Raw genomic sequence first — 22,294 nt, forward strand, 5'->3', positions numbered from 1 at the left:
ATCATTTCGTTAACAATATTATGAGGCATGTACTTACTGTTTGCCAGCTCGATAGAGGTGAATAATCTTCACTCCTCATTTAAAGTAACTGACTAAGATTGCCTTCAATTTCATCATTCTGTCGAATAGCTAAGCCTTGTTGAGTAATACATTTTAATGTAGAGATTACACGCTCGCAATGCTCATCGCATTGCTTATCATGTATTTCACTTATCATTTTATGTATGGTTTTTAAACCAGCTACATGTAGTGTAAATAATTTTTCCTGTGCCTCCTTATGAAATTATGATAGGTCGTGTTTTCTCAGTCTTTCTACAGCCTTTTTCCAATTGTCATAACCAATTGTCAAAAAATTTTGTTCACCGCGTTTTAAAAAAGATTCCAGATTTTTATTGACAGCACCAATACAAATATAGCAAAATACTTTCTTTTTAAAGTAACATAGATGATTCCAAGGGTAATATCGTTTTTAATTGAAAAATCTAAGTTGTTTGCCACACATTTTTTTGTTGTTTCAATTTCAGCAGGATTTATTTCTGTTTTTTCCGCATTCCACTCACAGCAAGGAAAATTTATCAAAGTCGTTTCCTTCTTGAATAATTTCTTCTGTTGGTAAAGTTGGACTTAAAGAATGCTTGCCATGTACAAAGTAAGAAACCAGTGTTTGTTGTTTTTTATGAGACGGTTCCGTCATGACTCTTCATAGTCGTAAGATTAGGAATTGTAAGTTATGTAAAATGTGCTAATGTATATATTTATATAATATTCACAACCATTAATCGCTCCCTTGTGAATTATAAAACATTGTTTAAAGCTAGCACATAAAGTTATTATTTCAAATACAAAACGATAATTGATCCCTAGAAGCTTGTAAAACAATATTTCGAAGCAAATACCTTAAATAAGTATTTCAAATACAAAATACTAATTGACCTCTAGCGGCTTGATGTTGTGATTTAAAACAAGATAAAAACTTTTAAAATAATATTTTTACAGAGTTGAAAAGTGGGATCTACATGGGGGAGGGGGTATAATACCAAAAACCCCCACACTTTTAAAAGTGAGGGGGCTGAAGCCCCCACTGTTACACCACCCCTGTGTGTGTGTGTGTGTGTGTGTGTGTGTGTGTGTGTGTGTGTGTGTGTGTGTGTGTGTGTGTGTGTGTGCTTCCCGCGCTAATTTAAAAAGTATTTTAAAAAATACAAAAACACTTATAAAAAATAATAAAAATTTTATTATAGTGGTTTTTTAAAAAATGATAAAACTTTGATTTTCCGCATTATTATAATTGTTTTCACTTTTAGATGACATGAAAATTTAACTCTATTGTTGAAGTTGTTAAAATGTTGCTAAGAGAGATTTTACCACCAAAGTCTCATTCGACTACGAGATGAGGATATATTTATGGACGAATATTTATGTTTTAATTATTAGGGGTACCCCCTCTGATTTTAAATCTTGGTATTTTTACAAAAAATAATTATTCGTAACATGATTATAGTAAATTTAAAATATTGCATAACTTTATTTTTTAAAATTCTTATTGTTGCCATGGTAACCACTAAAAACCCCTTAAAATGACCAAAAAGTGACTTCACACCGGCCAAAATGCAAAGAAATAAGCACATTTCCACCAATCAATATTGAACCATAATATTGCCATAAGGCAGGGCTATGATATGAGTGGAACATATTTTTCAGAACTTTTTGTCACCGCCACAACAGGACAACCAAAGTTCAGAGTCAAATTTTTTATCTTTTTATTGAAAAATTTTTTAATTTTTTTAATTTAATTAAAGTCTATTCCATTCATATCATAAAGTGTAATATGGTAAACACTTTCTGAAAATTTCATAGAAAAATATCATACGGTTGACCAAATATATTGGCCGGCATACAAAAATTGCTATTCTGAGAAAAACACGATTAAAGTAAAAACTTTAGATACAGAAAAGTTTTATTCATAAAATAGGTAAAAAAGTCCACTAAGTACATATAAGCCACCATCTTTTTCAATTATTTTGTCATTTTTTTTTTCAACTTTTTGGCACTTAATATTTGCCACCTTGACTTTTTATTAGGGTTCATTCTAACTTCGACATTTCTTATTATTTCAATATTTAATGCTTTGCATCCTGCAATCATATGAAAGCCTTGTTTTTTGTCCAGTTGTATTAAAATATCTTTGGCTCCAATATTAAAGTCAGCTACAACATCATATACATTCATTTCTTTTTGGGTAAGTCAGGCAAGTATTTGATTTGGTATACGGTCCCAAATCATTCTATCAAACAATTCATTAGCATTTTTTGTTTTACCATGCTAACATTTTTGTAATTCACTGTCTTTACATTTTTGTAACGCACTTCTCTTCATTCTTACTTTCATAATAATGCCCATTGGTAAACCCAGTCCAGTCTTATGTTGTTTTATTTATTTTATCAGCATTATATTTGCACAAACCTTGGTAATTACGCATACTTAGAAACATGACTAGTTCTCCATTGTACATAAGCAGTTAGATTAGAAATTTGGATGCCTTGAGTAACGCTGCAAGCTTTACAATATCTGGGCATGACTTCTACATTTAACACTTTGTCACTAACAGTAGAAACGACTCCGTTCAGCAATGAATGTCCTTGTTTGTACCATGTACCATTGCAAGTTACACAAATATCAGTCAGTGCCATATATTTTTTGCAATTTATTTGCAGCATTGCAGCATTTATCATGGTTTGTTCTGCTGCGGTTTTAACATCTGTTACAATTACTTTTTGTAGTTTTCAAAATTTTATTGTTCATAGGCTTAGGTAAATTCATAATTGTACAAAACTTTTTAATGACTGCATATCCATAGCCCAATAATCGCATGCAATAAATTATTCGTTTATTATTAAAAAATCTTTTTTTTTTGCAATTATTGATAAAGGTGTAAAACTGAAGAAGATAGTTGCAATCTTTTTTCAGACACTTAAGATATAACAAGATAAACCATAGCTTATTATATCTTTCACCTAATGAGAGTGTGGGACTATCACATTCTGGATGCAGAAAAGAACTCAAAACAGAAATTAAAAAAGCAACATCAATGATAAGATAGCCAGATATACTAGGTTTTACAAATAAGTGCGTTTTTTTAAGTCTTCAACTTTACGAGATGAAGTGGAAAAACTTGAGTTTTCAATAATTGGTTTCAAAACACAAATGTAGCATTCAAATTTATTGATGGCAACTCAATATTTACACTATCAGAAACACAATCAATATTAATAGATTTTATCTACGCAATCAATAATAACAGATTAACATATCCCATAAATCTTTTCTTTTTACAGTGAGTTTGTGTACGTTACTTTACTCGACAATCTTTTCCCATTTTCACTAATAAAACTAAGCTGATGAACTTACTGATGAACCAACCTTTACAAAAATTCTAGAATAATTCATAAAGAAGCTGTTCAAGCTTGTACATAATTATCATAACACTTGTGTGAGTTAAACTAGGTGATATGTATTGTGTATAAAGTTAATCAAATGCGTTGCAATGGCGTTGCTAGGGATATCACTTCGAAATAGTTCAAATAGACAATTTTAAATAGTTATAGGTTATTATGCTACTTTTAAAATATTTTTTATGATCCTACATAGGTAAATTAGTTAAAAATTATGGTTTTTTTTTGAAAATTTTGAAATTTTAGGGGGTGGGGGGATCACCCCTTGAACAATTATTTTTTATTTAAATCTGTATTGGTGGTTCTTGATGTCAAGATCTTATGATCTTTTGCATGTATTCGCTTTTTTATTGTATCGTTTTACGGCATTCCACAATGGGCCAAATGATGGACAAAAGTAAAATACATTTTCAAAAATTACATTATTATACAGGCCCGTAAGAACAGAATTTTTTTTTTTTTTTTTTGGGGTGGGGGGAAGCAGTACTACCCCAAAATAGTTTTTAGGACCTTTTTTTTTTATAGTTATTTTTTCAGTCAATTTCTACAAAATTATTTATTTGAAAAATTATTAAAGGGGGGGGGGGGGCAAATGCCCTTGCTGCTCCCTCCCCTCCGTTGCTACGGGCCTGTTATATAGCATTTTATAGCTTAAACATTCAGCTTTTATAAAATGTATTTGTTTTTCTATAATTATCATGACGTAGGCTTCTAAGCTGTAGAATAAAAAGCTTCTTTTTTTTTTTTTTTTTTTTTAAATTTCTGTTTTTTTTATTTGAAAATATTTTTTGTGTTACTAACAAGCATGGAACAGATGAAAGTTTTTAAATCTTTCTTTTTATATTTTTATATTTTATATTGCATAATTTAATAAAAAGTATTATCTTTCAAATGAGCTATTACAACACTATTTAGCATGTAAGTTATGACAAATAAAATGATTTTAAATGACGGTATACTTCAAGTACTTTTTTTAGTTAAAATTTCACTTATATAGTCGAATACTTTTACGGTCCAAAGCGGTCCAGTAATTTGAGACTTGAAATACAGAGTTCAATATGTATACAGTAGAATCTCTCTAATTCGAATTTTATAGGGAAAAATAAAAGTTCGAATTCGAGAGATTTTTCTTAAACGAATTTCACGGTGACTTTGCATTTAATCGAACTATGGGGGTTTTCGAATTAAGGAGATTCGAATTAGAGAGATTGTACTGTACTATCAATATAAATTTCGTTTATATTCCACGGATGCCCGCCTGGTCTCTAGTAATGATTTTTACAAGGTAAACGATCTATCTAATTTTATATGGCGAAAGCATAATATGTATTTTATTCTAAATGGTTATGCAATAATTGGGTCTCAGCAAGACTAGATTAGTATTAAAAACTTGTTTTATAATTAATACATCTTAAAATACCTGTTTATAAGGTTTTACAAATGAAATTCGTATTTTTAAATATTTAAAACATGAAAAATATTAATTTTTGTTCATAAATAATACAAAAAAACTTAAACCTAGCTAATCCTAATATTTTGGATACAGTTGTAAATGGCATAAATCAACAAATAATAACCTGTCTAATTTTATGAATCTTTGAAAAAGTTATGTATGCAGAAACTCTAAAATTTGTTTTAATATAAATTTCGAAACTAAAATATTTTTAGAGTTGCCTCTAGTCCCTTGAACATTTTACGGCCCCTAATATTGTGGGAAAAAAAATTCTTTAAAAGTAGATCAACTTCGTACTTAAAAGAAGTGAAATTTTATAAAAAGTTCGAAAATAATAATTGATTTATAAAAAAACTTAAAAAAAAATTATATTATCGAAAAACCTGTAAAAATGCATTTTTTTTATTTTTAGTTAAAAAACTATAGTTATTATGCAATGAAATTCAAAATAATAATTTTTACATAAAACAAATATTATTTTCAAACATTTTATAAAATTTTGCTTCTTTTGAGTACCAGGTTGATCTACTTTTGAAGAATTTTTTTTTCCTAGAATATTTGAGGCCCTAAAATGTTCAAGCGACTAGAGGCAACTCTAAAAATATTTTAATTTCAAAATTTTTTCTTAATTCAGTGATATTTTATTATACAGCATATATTTAAAGCTATTACAAGGCAATTTTAAAAAAAATCTGTTTTTCAATGCACCCTAATCTGGCAGGCCCAAGGTGAATTTTGATACTATAGGTAGTAAAACAAAGGAAAGAAGATTGACGCAATTAGTTGCATCATATTCATCTTAAAAATTATTGTTTGCATCAGGTTGTAGTTTGCGCCAAGATGGTTAAGAAAAAGAAGCTAAAGCTGTTTTAAAATTATCAGAATATATAAGTTTTGGTTGAAAAAATAATTTTAAATTAAAATTTTTATATCATTATATACACAAAGAGGTTTAAGGTTAAGGTACCTTTTTCATATGGATAATGTAGCAGTTTCATGAAATTTAAAATAGAGCCCTGGAACTGCAAAAAAATACTTGAAATTAGTAATTGGGAATGATTTAAAATTTTTAAATGCATAAAATTATTTTTAATCAGACTGCCACATTATATTAGTCTAGTTTATAACATTAATGCTTTTAGAAAAGTTACTTAAGCTAGTAACTATGTAAAATGAACCGTCGCCAGGCATTTCAGATGTCACTATCAATCAAATAAAAAATCCATAGTACCATTACATTTTTTGTATAAAAATACTCACTGTGGTAATTATGGAAGTAATCCAATAAAATTATTACTTTTTCCAGTTTTATTTTTTCATTTATATTTGTTAAGGTTAATAAAGTATGCGGTTGCTGAGAAAAATAGGTATCCATAGCAACCCATAATAAAACTAATGTCGCCATTAAAACCGCAATCCTCAAATTAGTAAAGAATACAAAAATGGTACTTAAATATTTTTTATATAATGAGTTATTAGCTTTGTCCAGTAAAAGTAAATTTTGGCCCACTGTGCGTTCCTTTGATGTGCTTTCAGGTTTATCAAAATTAATTAAGAGGGGACTATTTTTCTTAAAGATACTATTAATTTCTTCTATAATATCATTTAAAAACATTTACAACAAACATTCAATTTATAGCCAGTTATATCGATTGAGAAAATTGATATTTTAAAGTGCACTTCTCTTGATAATTTTAAAGCGCACTTTTCTTGATAGCTTTAAAGCGCACTTCTCTTGATAGTTTGCCTCGTAAAGACAAAAAGTTTTAAAAACTTTGAAGCCTATTTAAAATACCTGAGCTTTTAATTAAAAACAACACAAAATTGTAGATTTATTTTATTTTTGTTTGAATTTGAAAGATGTTTATCAAAAGTTTCGTCCAACGATACACAATTTAAAGTCTTTATTTGCAAACATTGACAAAAAATATTAATTGGCAATAAAATATCGGATAATAAAAACATCATTAGAATTATGTCTTTTCTTCTTTGAACCTGATGACGACTTGACATCAATGATTAATTAAAAGCTGGGGCATGAACAATAGCAGAAACTGAATCAACAACACCTAGAAATAGGTTAGCAGTAATAAGTTCTGGACATTCTATTACATATGAAGCCAAAAACTCATTATTAGAAAATATGTTAAGATTAAAGAGTTTAATACCTACCACAGCAAACCTGTAGAAATGCTATACAAAGTAAAAGCTTGTGCATAAGCTTTCCTTAAAACTGCAGCTGTATCATATATGGTCATCGGTCTTGGATTAGGTACAACCCAATCCACACAGGCTGCATTGTAATAACGTTTCAGTGGCCCATAAACTGACCGATCTAATGGCTGCAGCTTGTGACTACAATGTGGTGAAAATGACAGCATAGTTATGCCATTTTTTAACTAATTCTAAACACACAACTGAAACATGGCTCTCATGGTTGTCAAGAAGAAGAAGCACTGGATTAGCTCGTGAACGTTTTGCATTTTAAATAAAATGTTTCATCCCCTCTAAAAACATTGCAACATCCATCCAACCATTTCAAAAGTTCATTATCAAAGGAAGTATGATAAATGGTGGACCATCATTTATCATACTTCCTTTGAAATAAGCTCTTGGAAAAATAAAAAATGGAGGGATTGAGTTTCCTATTGCATTAACTGCACAGCAAACTGTTACCAATGTCCCTCTTTCTGCTGAAGTTATCCTTCCAACTTGTTTATCTCCTTTTTCAGCAATTACTTTAACTGGTTTTTGAACAGTTGTGAGACCTGTTTCATTAACATTATATATGTTTTGTGGCAGAAACTTGTGCCGCAGACGAACATCTTACAGATTGGTGAAAAATTCTTTGACTGTATAACGATTAAAAGCAGTTGCTCATGCCATACTAGTAGCTTCTGGATTTAGTAAAAGATAACTCATTTCTAAGAAAATAAAACCACGAAGCCACTGTTTCCCAGCAATTTGTAAACTTTTTCACGATTTAGGAATGCGCTAAGAAAGAGTGATTGTAAATTCATAGGCAAGTTTTCGTGTTGTTTTGGTTGAAAATCCATTGTAAAGTTTTGAAGTCCTTAAAAGATAGTCTGATAAAGACGTTTCTTCTTCGTTGGTAAAGATTTGCATGGTAATAAAATAAGGTTTGCAGACTGTATCTGGATATAATTGACATTTCCTTACATATCTCTTAAGTGTCATTAAATTAATTCCCCTCTCTTTAGATAACGATAAACTGTATCACCATTAAAAACTGCATTAATAGCTGCTCGCATTTCATTTTCATTAATTTTACCTCTAGGTGGTCTATCAGTTTTTCTTTTTTAATGATGCATCATATTTAACTGTAAAAAATTGAAACATATTTTTATAGTTTTGCTATATTCCTAATTTTTGGATGAACATTTATAAAGATTTTTCCTTATTTGGATTTTCTTTATTAACAAACACACAGATATATATATATATATATATATATATATATATATATATATATATATATATATATATATATATATATATATATATATATATATATATATATATATATATATATATATATATATATATATATTTATAACAATTATATATATATATGAATACAATTATATATATATATATATAACAATTATATATATATATATATATACATATATATATATATATATATGAATACAATTATATTATATAAAAGTATTAGAAGGACAAAAAGACACAAAATAATATAAAATCTTCATCTTAAGGCTATTTTTTAGAATAAAAAAATATATTTAAAAACAATATGATATGTTTCATGTTGTATATGAACATGTTACTTTATTGGTTAAACATTTTGTGTGTGCGTGTGTATGCACCTTTGATCATAGTATCAAAGGTACATAAACGCATTAGGATCAAGGGTGCTAACCCGCTCCATTTTTTTAAAAACTATTATTTTATCATATTAGATGCTTCTATAGCTTACCAAAAGCAACCATACAAGAGGTGAATAGTTTAGTTACAAAATGAGATAAGCAAAATTATTCAACTCAAAAAACTATTAAAGATGTGAGGTTTCTTGTAAAAGTAAAAAAATTACTTTTTGTCGTCAAAATCAAACTCTTTAGAAATAAATTTTATAGTGTTCTATTCTCTAACCAAAACACATTTAGTTTTGAAGATGCAATATTTATAATACGCTGGTTATCAGCCCTCTTTAATAAGTTATGTAAGTATGGAGATAATGCTATAGAATCAAAGGTGCTTACGAATCAAGGGTGCAAGTTCTTCCCTATAATATAACTATTTTATTAGCGTCGGTCTATCAATTATTAATTTGGAAACTTCAATGATCTTTGTACGTGGGCTGGTAACAAGGAAACATCAAAATTATCCCGCTACCTTTATTTCCTACTTCAACTCAGCGGGCATAGAACGTCCTAATATTTAAATAAGTCTTTCTAGATTACATGACAAAAAAGTTAAACAAGAACAAAATCAATAAATTATACAAAAGTTTAGAGTGATTTGTAAAAACTTTAGTTAAAAAAAGTAAAAAAGCATTTGTTATTCCATAGCAAATAAGTTGATATCAAAACTGAAATAAGAGAAAAAAAAAGAATTGCTTTCATTTAATTAAAGTTTAAATTTATAATAAATAATATCTAAAAATTCAATATTTGTAGCTGCTAAAGTACGAATCATTAATAAACATGCATCTTTAGTAAAAGATGTAAAACCAGGTCAAACCGCCTCATCAATAAAAATATAAAAAAAAAATTTTTTTTATTTTTTTTTATTAGATAGGTAATAAAAAACTATATACGATAATATAAATATATGTTGAAAAAAATAATAATAAAATTATCGAAAATATTAAATCAAAAGAAAAAAAAGTTGTGCGGTTTTAGGCGACATCGTGATAAAACCACGCACTTGAGAAAACATTGAACTTTTTAAATTTTAACTTTTTTTTTTAATACAACTTATATATAATAAACTATATTAAAGTTTTTACATTTTTTGCAACAAAAAAATTTAGTTCCAACAACATATTTCTTTGGTAAACATGTTTCTTTGCACAACCGTTCCAGACACATCGAACTTACACGCAGAAATGTTGCATTGCAACATTTCTGCGTGTAACACATTAAAAGTTGCAAAATGTAACACATTTTACATTTTGCAACTTTTAATCGTTTGACATCTGATACTTATTCTTCATTATTGTTTTGTTAAGGTTGCTCAGCATTGTTATGCTCAAGCAATTGAGTACTTGGCATACAGAGTCTCTGCTTTGCGTTCTGTTTAGCAGCATTCACGGCTTACTTTGTTGCTTTTTCTTCATCTTTTTGTTTAAGAAACTCGATTACATTTTCTTCAGTAATACATTTTCCACCAAGTTTTGAAATATTGCACTGCTTTGATTTCTTAACATGCGATTGATTTCTGGCTTGAAAAAACTGCTTCAGCTCTATCTAGATACGGATTTTGCAACGCTCAACACATGCTTGATACCTATCAAAACTTGAAGCTGGTGTAGTTGAGAAAGATAGTAATCGGTGTGTAGTTGGAAAAGGTGCTGCGGCGGCTGTTGAAGATGATGAAGCTGTGTCTGAGCAAGATGGTGTAGGTGCTGCGGAGGCTGCTAAAGTTGATGAAAGTTGATTAGGCGTTTGCGTGATTGCTAATGCCTTATGATTTATGTTGATTTTATTAAGTAGAAATAAGTCAGGGTGCTGGAAACCAGCGATTGCAAGCGTGTAAAACATTTACAACTCTTGTTCAGCAGTGTGAGCAACGTTAGAAAATTTTCGTCATCTAAGTTCTTACATTTTGAGTCTTTTATAAAACTTTGTAAAAATTTCTTTCCATACTTGTTTGACATGACAATTGACACCTCTGTCCAATGGTTGTAGAATATGTGAAGAATGCTCTAGTAGACAAATTAAGATTATATTGTGTTTTTTGCACAGCAATACCGCTTCCAAAGTTATGTGAGTTGTATGCCCATCTAATACTAAAATATGATTACCACCAATTTGTTCAGTTTCGGATATAAATACTTCTTTCATCCATTCAATAAACGTATTGGGCTCCATCCAACCTAATTTTGATATTGAATATTTTGGTGCAACAAGCCCACCTTTTGCCCAGTCAGGACAAAAGTTTTTTTTTGGCTTTGTATATCACAAATGGTGGAGCAAAATACTCATCAGCGTTGCAGCAATTGTTTACAGTATAATGAACTTTTTCATTGTTGTCAGTTTAAACGCACGTCTTGTCCCTTTTTTACACACTACGATTGCCTTGATCACCCGAAAAACCTGTTTTATCACAATTCCAAATATGCGACCCAGAAGTTATACCAGTCTGTTGATATTGCTTGGCAACGCATTCAAAATAACGATAAATTATTTCTGGCTTACATGAAGCAGCTCTTTTAGATGCTTCTTGCACGCCAGAAATAATTCAACAAGATATCCTCTTTTCTTGTTGAAATTTCTTTTGACCATCTTTTCATAAAGGCATAAAACCAGCCTTTACCAGGCTTGCCATTTTTGCATAAGTGCAATTAATCTTCGCGTTTAAGATAGCCCCATAGGATTTCATTTCGGCTTAAATTGTAACCCCAGTCACCATGGTGACTGGGGTTACAATTATTTGCAAGTAATTGGAACGCATGCAGCATCAATCTTTCTATTTCATTTGAGAGTACCGTTGTTGTACCGGAGCCATGGAAACCTTTGTTATTGTTATTTTTGTGATCTTTGAGCGTTGAGACTGGAACGCCATGTTTGAATGCAGCTTTTCTCAGTGATGCTTTATTTTCTTTCATATCAGTTAATGCGGCTAGTGTATATTGTCTTCCTCGTATGCTTTTGTTATTTTAGTTGACATATTAAAGTGAGTGAGTTAAATTGAATTGAGTGAGTGATGATTATATTGAGAAATAATATAATAATTGGTTTTTAATGAGTAAGAGATGATTATATTAACAAATAAAGTTATAGTTTATTTTTAATTAAACCGGAATTAGCACTATGTTTACTAGATAAAGATAGGCGCTTAGTCACTTGCGAAAAACTAAACTAAGTAGTTAATCGAGTGTGCGGTTTCATCAGAAAAAAGAGTTTTTTTTTACTTTTTTGATTTTTTATTTAACTTTTTGTTCTAACTGCATAAAAATTATACTATCAGAATCAAAATTAAATTTACAACAAGATAGTGCTAAAATTATATTTATATCAGTTTTGGTTCAAGCGTTACTGTTTGCAACGATAAAAAATGTTTTAAAAATTTTGACTCCCCGTTAAAGTTGCATAAAAAAAGAAAAAAATAAAGTTGAATCGACATGTAGTTTTATCCATTCGAGTAGAGGAGGTAGTTCTGTATTTGAATCTATTTTTTTCATAGCCATATACGTTTAGTTTTTGTTTGATAATTTTGGTCAGTGTGTGGAATGATACAGTGTGCGGTTTGACCCGGTTTTACTCTACTATATGCAGTTGTAGAAAAAAACACTTCTTAATTCGATTCTTAAACGCATTAACTGATATTTTGCATGCCATCGGTAAATCTTTACAGTTGTTGACAATGCAGTTTGTGTAGAAATTATGAGGAGCATTATTATATGTGACTTGATAGTCACCGATCTGTAAATTGAGGGATTATGCCAATTGATGATTCCAAAACTGTTTTCTAGTTTAAACTGTTGGATCAAGTTGCTACGTCGCCTTTAAGTTTCCAAAATAGTAAAATTGAGACGCCGACATATCTCATCATAAGTTTATAGTAAATTATGAGGAACATTTGTAGCTTTGTGCTGAATTTTTTCGATTTCCTTGATGTCACCTTTTAAGTAATTACACCATACCAGAACAGCAAATTTCAGATGCGGCTTAACAAGTGTAGTGAAAGTTTACCTAAAAGTTTCACATCTCTTGATCTAAATATTCTTTCATCAGACCAAGTATCTTATTTGCTTTACATGTTGCAATCTGTACGTGTTGATTCCATTTTAGATCATTAGATATAAAGATACCCATATCTCTCTCGATTTACGATACCTCAAAAGTTAGTGATGTACCTTCATCATTCATTTCATTTAATACTCGAATAATTTTTATTTAATAGTTATACAATTTTTGCAAACTAAAATGTTAGTTGAGTGATTTTAGTTATGCTAAAAATTAGTTGATGATTTTTAAAACTTTTAAGCAGTGAATGAGCTTCCGTTGACAATAAAGTGGATTTAATTTACTTTAGTGTGCACTTTCCAAAGCAAAGTTAACCTAATTCCTTTAACATTGTATAAAAGAATAATTTTTGTATTATTGTTTTTAAACGTTTTGTTTAATATGACAGTTTATAAAAGAGTAATATAGTTGAATTAAAGTTTTTATAAAATGTTTTTTGACTTTTATAAAACTTCAATACTTTTTGTAATTTTGTTGCAAAAGTTATTAATAACGATAACTTAAATGCTCGTAAAAAATAGATTTTCAGAACATAATAATAAAAAAAGCAGAGGAATACCACTAGGGAGTATATGTTTTTAAAAGCTGTTTATTGAGTCTTTTAAACAATTTGCTTTTACCATATCAATCTGAACAATGCCATAAAATAAACATATTGTAACTACTAATGAAAAGACTTGTAGAAGGTCAGGTAGATCCTATCACGAAGCCTAATTTATAGTTTCCACCGACAGTTAAATGATATAATTTTACAATGACATAACTTTATTTTCGTAGTGAAGTAATATAAATTACAGTATTTTTGTTATTTTTGTTTTGTTCTTTTTATTACATTTTAAATAAGCATTTCGTTACAATATTTAAAATACAAATATATAATAATAATAATAATAATAATAATAATAACAATAATAATAATAATAATAATATATATATATATATATATATATATATATATATATATATATATATATATATATATATATATATAAATATATATATATATATATATATATATGTATGTATATAAAAAGATCGTTATTAAATAATCAAATAACGCGGGAACTCGTAGAAGACCATACGGTCTTATCGTCGAGTACCGCTAAAAAGATCGTGTTAAAATTTATAAGATATTTACAAGATAAAAAATAAGTTAATGAAGTAAGAAACTTAAAATATTCCGTTACAAACACAAGACACTATTTTATACTACTGTTGTTAATGATACATATATAATTTTTATAAATAAATGGTTAAATAGAGATTAAAAAGGAAGATCACTAAAAAAAAAAATATCAAAAGTATATTGTTACATCTTCGATTGTAAAAATGAGTTCTTTAAGCTTTCGTTTAAAAGAAAAGTAGTTACTTTGATGAATAAAATCCTCAGTAAAAATTTTTAAAACTATTTTATTCCATGAGAATGGTCTGCGATAATCAACACAAAATTTAAAAAGATTTGTTTGAAAAATGGGCTGCTTAATAAAACTATCATTGAGTAAAATGTATTTATTTTTATCTTTCAATGAATACAAACTATGGAAAGAAATAGGGGATGAATTGGTTTTACATTTAAACATAAAACAAAGAATATCAAAAATGTTTAGCTAATATATATAAAAAACTTTCATTTAAAATAATAGAGGCTTGGCATAAGTATAACGGTCTTTAAAATATATAAGACGTGCTATATGCTTCTGCTGACAATAAAGAGGTTTAAGTTTATTTTTCTTTGTACTACCCCAAGCAATGTTTGCCTAGTTTATATGACAATGAATAAATGAGTGATGTAATTGTACTAAAGTATGTTGTTTAAAACATTTCTTGGTTTGTACAATATTCTATACTTTTTGAAATTTTACTTAATAAGTTTTTAATGTTGTGGTTTTTTCTCGTAATCAACAAATCAATAAACAGATAAATTAAATCAATAAACGACTATCTTTTCTTCTAACTAAAACTCTGCTATATACAAATTTTTCCTCAATATATATACTCTATGCTTTTCCTAAAATATCCTTCAAAACACCGTCATAAACCACCGCAAAAACATATTTACAATTATTATTGGTAAAAACTATTAAAGCTATTAAATCTCTAACGTCATTAAATGTTCTAGAACTTTCCGGAATTATACTCCTCCTTGATCCTTACTGATCATCCAAATAGCAATCAAAGTATTTCGAAGGCATGCGCCGTTCCCGACCACTCCGTCGCAAAAGTATGTCGATTTCTTGGGATCTATCTTCAGCTTCGACATTTTCCTCGTTCGTCTCTAATACATCTTTAACTTGCTCTCCTTGATTTTTAGCGTTCTCTAGACCAGTTTCAGTATTCATCTCTATTTCCACATCAGGGATAATGCAGGACTGAGTATCATTTCGAGGTCTAGCGTGTTTCACATGACGCGGAATGCCGTTCACTTCTACGATTTGTTTCGACGCATTCCGAGTTATCGTAGCTGCCCAGTCGGCATATCTAGTATTGTAAATACTCGGAGTATTGATCACGTATAAAATACCGCCGTTGATACCAGAAAAATACGCATTTAGTTTTAAGTTTCGAATTCGAGTTCAATACCACTTATTTATCAAAAATACGTATTATTTAATATTTGATCAAAATAAGATACGATATAGTACCCGATTTTGATCAAATATCAACATGTAACCGAAAAACGAAAATCTTTGCTTTAAAGCGCATGCTTAAACTGAAATTGCGAAAGTATAATTTAAGTTAAAAAGTTTTCTCTTGAGAAAGGGTTGGTGCATGTTTCCATACCGCAAAGTCAGGTGGTGTCTTAGAGTCCGCAAAACTCGTAAGTCTATTCCGCATAATTATTTTTTACATGAATAATTATTCAGTTTGATATAATTAAATTTATAAATAATTTTAGCCATGCTTTCTTGTTTGTTCTATGTTGCCGAAAGGATTATATTAACTTAAAGGATTAAGTAGAAAATAATGCATAACTGACTAAAAATTAAAACAAATTTACCAATTGACAAGTTAACTTAGTTTTGTCTGTAATATTAAACAAAACGAGTAATAAATAACACTAATAAAAAATCTAGTAAATATTCTGTTTTTATTGTTTTTAAATATGTTTTTTTATATGCTTAAAGAAGCTTCTGTCAAACACCACAAAATAAGGTGGGAGGATGACTCAGTATCTTTTAATGGTGTTCCATTCATGATTGTAGGAAGTAAAGTTCTTGATTGTATGCATGGAAGAGATAGAAAAGTATCTTTTAAAGAAGAATATAAAATGTGTTGCAATGATAGAAAGGTATCTTGAATGTGCTATATATTTTTTTATATTTAATTATATTTATATAAGGTATATCATATACTTATTTATTTATAGTTATATATTATATAAGTATATAATAAACTTGAAAACTTTATTAATTCAATTATAGATAAAATATAAATACAGTACATGTTTATAACAATAATAGGTATCTGATCACAGATACTTTAAAAACTATGAAATGATCCAGGACAAAGAAATTTAATTGTAGTTCACAAATAAAGATCAAAGAAGTTTTAAAATTTCCAGGTTTTAAAGTTTTATTTCTTTTAAATTATGCTCGTTTTATTTAATATAGAAAATAATAAATTATCATTAATAAATATTTGACTAATAAAAGTTAGGAAAAAGGTTCTTAATTCCTTTGCCTATAACCAACAAGTTTTATAACAAATAAGCTGAGTAGTTATAAAACTAATAAACGAATTTCTTTTTTTTCTTTTTTCTGAGAAATATTATATAGCTTTTTGAAAAAATACTAGTTTATGTTGGTGCATTTTTTTTAAATGCAGTACCTCTTTAGATTATAGAAGATAGTAAATGGAAAAGAGTAACATTCTCAAAAAAAATTCGTGAAGCAATTTCAAAAAATGAAGCAGTGGAACAAAAAATGTTTTCAGTTTTTCTTCCATCAACGAGTTCTCACACTGGTCACTTTACTGGAGATGTAAACAATTTTTTATAACATCTGATTTTAACAATAACCAATTTTAATCACAAGTTGTATAAATTGTTGATGTTTTAATTTCTTTATTTTTTTTTACTTTATAGCTTAAACATTTTTCTTTTAAAAGTTCTTTTTTAAAAATTATAGGCTCTTAACAAGTGGCTTTTCCCTTTATTTAATTGATTTTTTTTTTATTGAAACCAATCAACCTTTAAACCACCTACAGATTTTTACATTTTTTATTTAAATTTTCTGATCATTCTTTTTTTTTTAAGGCTGCTGGCATATCACAGCCAATTGATGCAAAATAAAAGAAGAAATATTTACATCATCTGAATTTATAACTAGTGTTGATGAAATGCGTAGGAGATTAGAAATCATTGTGACAAGAGGAATGTTTAAAAATAGTATTTGTCCATCTAAATCAAATAAAAGATTCTTCCCATCGAAAAAAACTATTCGGTGTTACATGTTGGAAGCAGTAAGAAAGAAAAGGTATTCAAACATTGACCAAGAATGTCTTATAAAAAAGGTAGAACAATGGAAAGTTGAAACTCCTCACAGAAAATTTTATCTTCGACCTAAAGGGATAAATAAAAATTGTATGTATTTAATATTTTACTGTGAGCACTCTTTACTTAACTTCAATTTTCATCAAGATATACAAAAATGAATGTGTTTATATATTTTTCCTTGTGTTCCTTGTGCATGTTTAAATAATAAAATACTATATTTTAAACACTATATTTAATTAATAAGCTTTTATAAAATATTTTTGTAGTGCAAACTACGGTGAATACTTTTTAAAAAAATTCAAATACACTATGTAAATAATTGTTCTTTTATTTTGATAACGTTTTATATTTTCCGAAAAAGTATGTATTTAAAACAGGGCTCCCAGATACTCACTGTTTTTAAAAAAAGAAGAAGACAATCCTGCACTTTTTAAGATAACGTGTCATTTTGCTTTTGCATTTTTTGTTCCAATCTGATTGCATAGGACAGTAAAAAATATCATAACTAATTTTTAATCATTTTAATCACTGCTTTTTAAATATATGTCTTAGAAGTAATCCATTAAAAAAAATTAAGGTTAAACATAAATGTTAGATTTAAGAAGATAAAGAGACCTCCCACAACTGACATTCAGATATCCAACATAAATTAAACATGATGTTTAATTATTATTTTTTTAAATTTATATTTAATTTGGAAATAAATCATTTAATTTATTTTAGCTCATTACTAAATGATGTTTACTTTTAATAAACCTCTGAAACTATTTTTACAATACCTTTTTTCATTACAATACCTATATTATCACTTACAGGAACAGATTTTACAAAGAAAGAATACTTACGGGGACATTAGGATTATCAAGAGCACCTGTGTACCCTGTACACCTTTGTGTGCCAGTTATTTTTTTTGTCCCCGTAAGCATCATTTTTTTTTTAAATGTCCCCGTAAGCACCTTTTATAGAGAGCATAAAGTACATACAATGACTATCATTACATATATATACACATATATATGTACACACATATATAATATATATATATTATATATATACGAGCTCTGGACAAATTTTTGTCTGGACTTTTTGGGGCACCTAAAAAATAAAATAAAAAAATATATACATATATATAATACATATCTATATACAAGCACATACATATAAATAAACATATATATATATATATGTATATATATATTTATAGATGAAGTTGAATGCTCAGCCGTCGGAAGCACCGAAGATGAGGATGAGATTGTTGTAGAAGCATCAAGCAATAGTTTTGGTGCAAAAGATGCAACTTTAGCGGATGCTAATTTTGCAACTGATTTGATATATGGTTTCCACGAAAGTTTGGAAGTAAGAGTTAATCCTAGAAGATTAAGAGTGGATGACTCATCGAGTACATCACCGTTCATAAATATAGGAAGATCTAACTTAATGCGATAACGATTGGCTGAAAAAAATTGAGTTTTATCTGTATTGAAGTTCACTAGCCACTTCATGCCCCATGCTATAGCAGAAGTGAGATCCTTTTCAAGCTCAAATGCCCCCTCCAAGCAATCGGAGATTGTTGGTTTCTTATTACGACAAGAGTAAATGGTAGTATCATCAACAAACAATGCCATCTTAGATGTGAGAATATCTGGAAGATCGTTTATGTAAATTAAAAAGAGTATAGATTTGTTAATTAAAGATTCAAAAACTTTGCTTATGATAGGAAGAATACTAATGGGACAGTAGTTAGACGAATCAGATCGCTCTCCAAAATTTTTGAAGATAGGGATAACAGATGCCTCTTTCCAGCAGGCTGGAAAACAAGACTCTGATAAGCACTTGTTTAATAGTTTTATGAGTATAGACGATAGCTCCGGAGAACACTTCTGCAAGACAATAACAGGTATGCTGTCTGGGCCACAAGAGTCTAGGCAGAAAATCACTTTAGATACAGAAGCTGGAGTGATACGAATGTCAGGCAATGGATCAACCTGTTTGTTGGTAATATCAGGTAGAACGCAACCAGTGGAATCAAGAGATGATATTGATGAAAAGTTTTTAGCAAACAATTTAGCTTTGTCTTTAGGTGAGGTGACAAAGTCTGAACCATACAAGAGAGGTGGAATTAAAGATTTGCTCTTATTATTGATACTATTGAAGATTCTCCAGAAGTCACGAGAGCCTAATTTTTGAGATGAGATACGAGATTTCAAAGACAGTTTTCCATAATGTTATTTGTTTTCAACTGAATACTTAATGCATTTTTTTTTTTGTGTCTTATGTTTGTGTTATAGCAGTGAACAGTTCCAGTAAAAGTATGCGACTTTGTAAAATGATGAGTTAGGTGGTCTCAAGTTTTTTTTGACTGAATAAGAGATAATAGCTCTCCTAAGCATCAAACATGATAGTATTTGTAGAAAAGAGTAATAGACTTAACGTCTTTGAGGCTATTAAGGCTAAAGATTAGGAGCTTGGTTTGGTCCAATTACATTTTCAATGCGTTTTTCAAATAAGTCTGAAATAAAAAGAGCATTATTAGAAGAACCAGTCTAATAATGACAACAATAATCCATAGAAGATATAAGAATTATCCTTCCAAGAAGATTGCCATCTAAAGTTTATTATCATTTCCAAAATTTTCTTTTTTAACTTTTAATATGTTTAAAAGTTTATGCTTACTTTTTTAGATTTTTTTTAGAGTACATTTTTATTACACTCCCTGTTCTTTTATGTTCAATTTTATTAATAGAAATGAAAATGTGCAAGAAAAAGCAGTTTGCTAATTGATTGTGTATTTTTCTGTCATATGCTTTCAATCATTCTGCATAAAAAAAGCGTACATGTGAATAGGAAAGAACCTTGACGTGGTTTATGTGCTTTAAAACAAATACCTTCCAGACAGAAACTTTTTGACAACTTGTGTGTGAGTTGTAGTACTTTTATACTGGTAGTATACCGAGGGTATACTTCCAGAACGCATTAAGTCATTTTTCATTGCTTTGAGATAATTATGAGATATTGTTTGGCAGTTTAATGAACAAATTTTTTTTCATGCAATGGTGTATATTTGAGAACGATCAATAACTTGGTATTATATAGAATATAAGGTCTGGTGCGTTTTGGAAGTGATAAAGCATATAATAATAAGTGTTTATGTTGACTTAACAAGTACAAACCAATACGATAACTTATTATTATTTAACTTTTATTTCGCTGATTAAACAATATTACAATTTTTTATATAAAATAACATCGTAAACCTTTATAAAAAATGTTTTTAATCTTTTAAATTTATAATATATATATACTGTTATAATCAGTTAGGGACTTAAAAAAGGTAAGGATAATGTGTTTATCATCACAACCTTTTCATAGAGCCCCTTTAGTCACTCATTAAAATAAAAAAACAATTTAATTTTTAAAGTAAAATAAAAATTTAATAAAGCAAAACTCATTTTTTTTTTTTTTTTTTTTGTGTGTAAAAAATTAAAAACAAAAAAAAAAAAAAAATTAAAACACATAAGAAGAAAAAAATAAAAAATAAATAAAAAGAAAAAATACAAAAAAATCTGAAAACAAATACTGTAAACTATAATATATCTCAGGAATTAAGGAGATGCATTTTAGTTTGTTGTTTAAACGATGAAATGCCTTTTAGGTTTTAATATTTTTATTTTGGAAACGATTCAATATTGATGGATCACGGTTTGTAATTAGAAAACTTGACTGCTGTGATTTAATTTTTCCTAGTTGATAGTCGTTCCTGGTATTTGAACGCAGATTATATTTTTCAGAAAATGATATCAGAAAGTTATCTGAAAAAACGCTTGGTAGAAGATTGTTTTTATACTTATACATAAAAATTAATATCTGTAATGTGTTAAGTTTCTCAATATCCTATATATATAAAGTGTTGGCAATACCTAACTTACCTTAAGGTATGGAGCTAAGTGAAAATAATTCTGTTTTGATGAAAAAGCTAGATGTATTTGGAAGGAGTGCGCTAAAATCTCTTTTAAATATTTCGAAACGCAGTAAGAAATATACAAATTCGCTATTCAAAATTCAGGAAATTTCAAAAAGTATTTAACAAAATAAATTAAACTTGTTCCTTCGTCTTCTTGATAATAAAATAACTGCACACATTTTCTTTTCACAGCTGAAACACCCTTTATTTAAACATTCGTTTGTTGGCAATATCCAGGACCTATGCCATTTTCAGAAGTTGAACAAACTTTGAAGTATGCAATAGAGTGCTGGAATGCAAAAGAACAAAGAGGAAACGAATTCTTGAGGAAAAAATTCTTAATTAAAATCAAGAAAAATAACTTTCGTATTTTTTTTTTTTACCTTGTAAATTACTATTATGTAAATTACTATATTACATTGTAAATTAATTAATGAATTAAAATATGGTGTTAAATAAATGAAATAATAATAATAATAATCAAATACACTCTATTTGAACGAATTTTGACTGCAAAAGCTTCAAACAAAACAGCTGAGTTTTGTTTGAAGCTTTTGCAGTCCCGTAGCCAGAAAAAAAAACATCGGAGGTGTTTGAATACTTTTTGGGTAGACCAATTTCATTGCCGCTTTAGAAATTGCACAAATATATATATATATATATATATATATATATATATATATATAATATATATATATATATATATATATGTATGTATATATATATATATATATATATATATATATATATATATATATATATATATATATATATATATATATATATATATATATATATAAATTAGTAGAAAATCACCTAATAAATTTTTTTTTTTATTTAACACTGTGTTTCATTAATAAAGACTCATCATTTCTGATGAGTCTTTCTGAAACACAGTGTTAAATGTAAACAAAAAATTTTGTCAAGTGATTTTCTACTAGTTTATAATTGCTCTGATCTTTTAAGAACATTGACCAC

The 22,294-nt window shown here is 28.2% G+C and overlaps 1 protein-coding gene across 1 annotated transcript; it reads left to right on the forward strand.

Moving 5' to 3' along the window:
* The first annotated feature begins 15,625 nt into the window (after positions 1-15,625).
* Positions 15,626-17,570, forward strand: LOC136085137 (uncharacterized). Its single transcript, XM_065806443.1, has 3 exons — positions 15,626-16,149; positions 16,697-16,840; positions 17,116-17,570. Exons 1-3 carry the CDS (start codon positions 15,964-15,966, stop codon positions 17,149-17,151), a joined length of 366 nt encoding a protein of 121 aa, XP_065662515.1. The 5' UTR covers positions 15,626-15,963; the 3' UTR covers positions 17,152-17,570.
* Positions 17,571-22,294: the final 4,724 nt, after the last annotated feature.

Source organism: Hydra vulgaris, chromosome 09 (assembly GCF_038396675.1).
Source record: "Hydra vulgaris chromosome 09, alternate assembly HydraT2T_AEP".
Lineage (NCBI taxonomy): Eukaryota > Metazoa > Cnidaria > Hydrozoa > Anthoathecata > Hydridae > Hydra > Hydra vulgaris.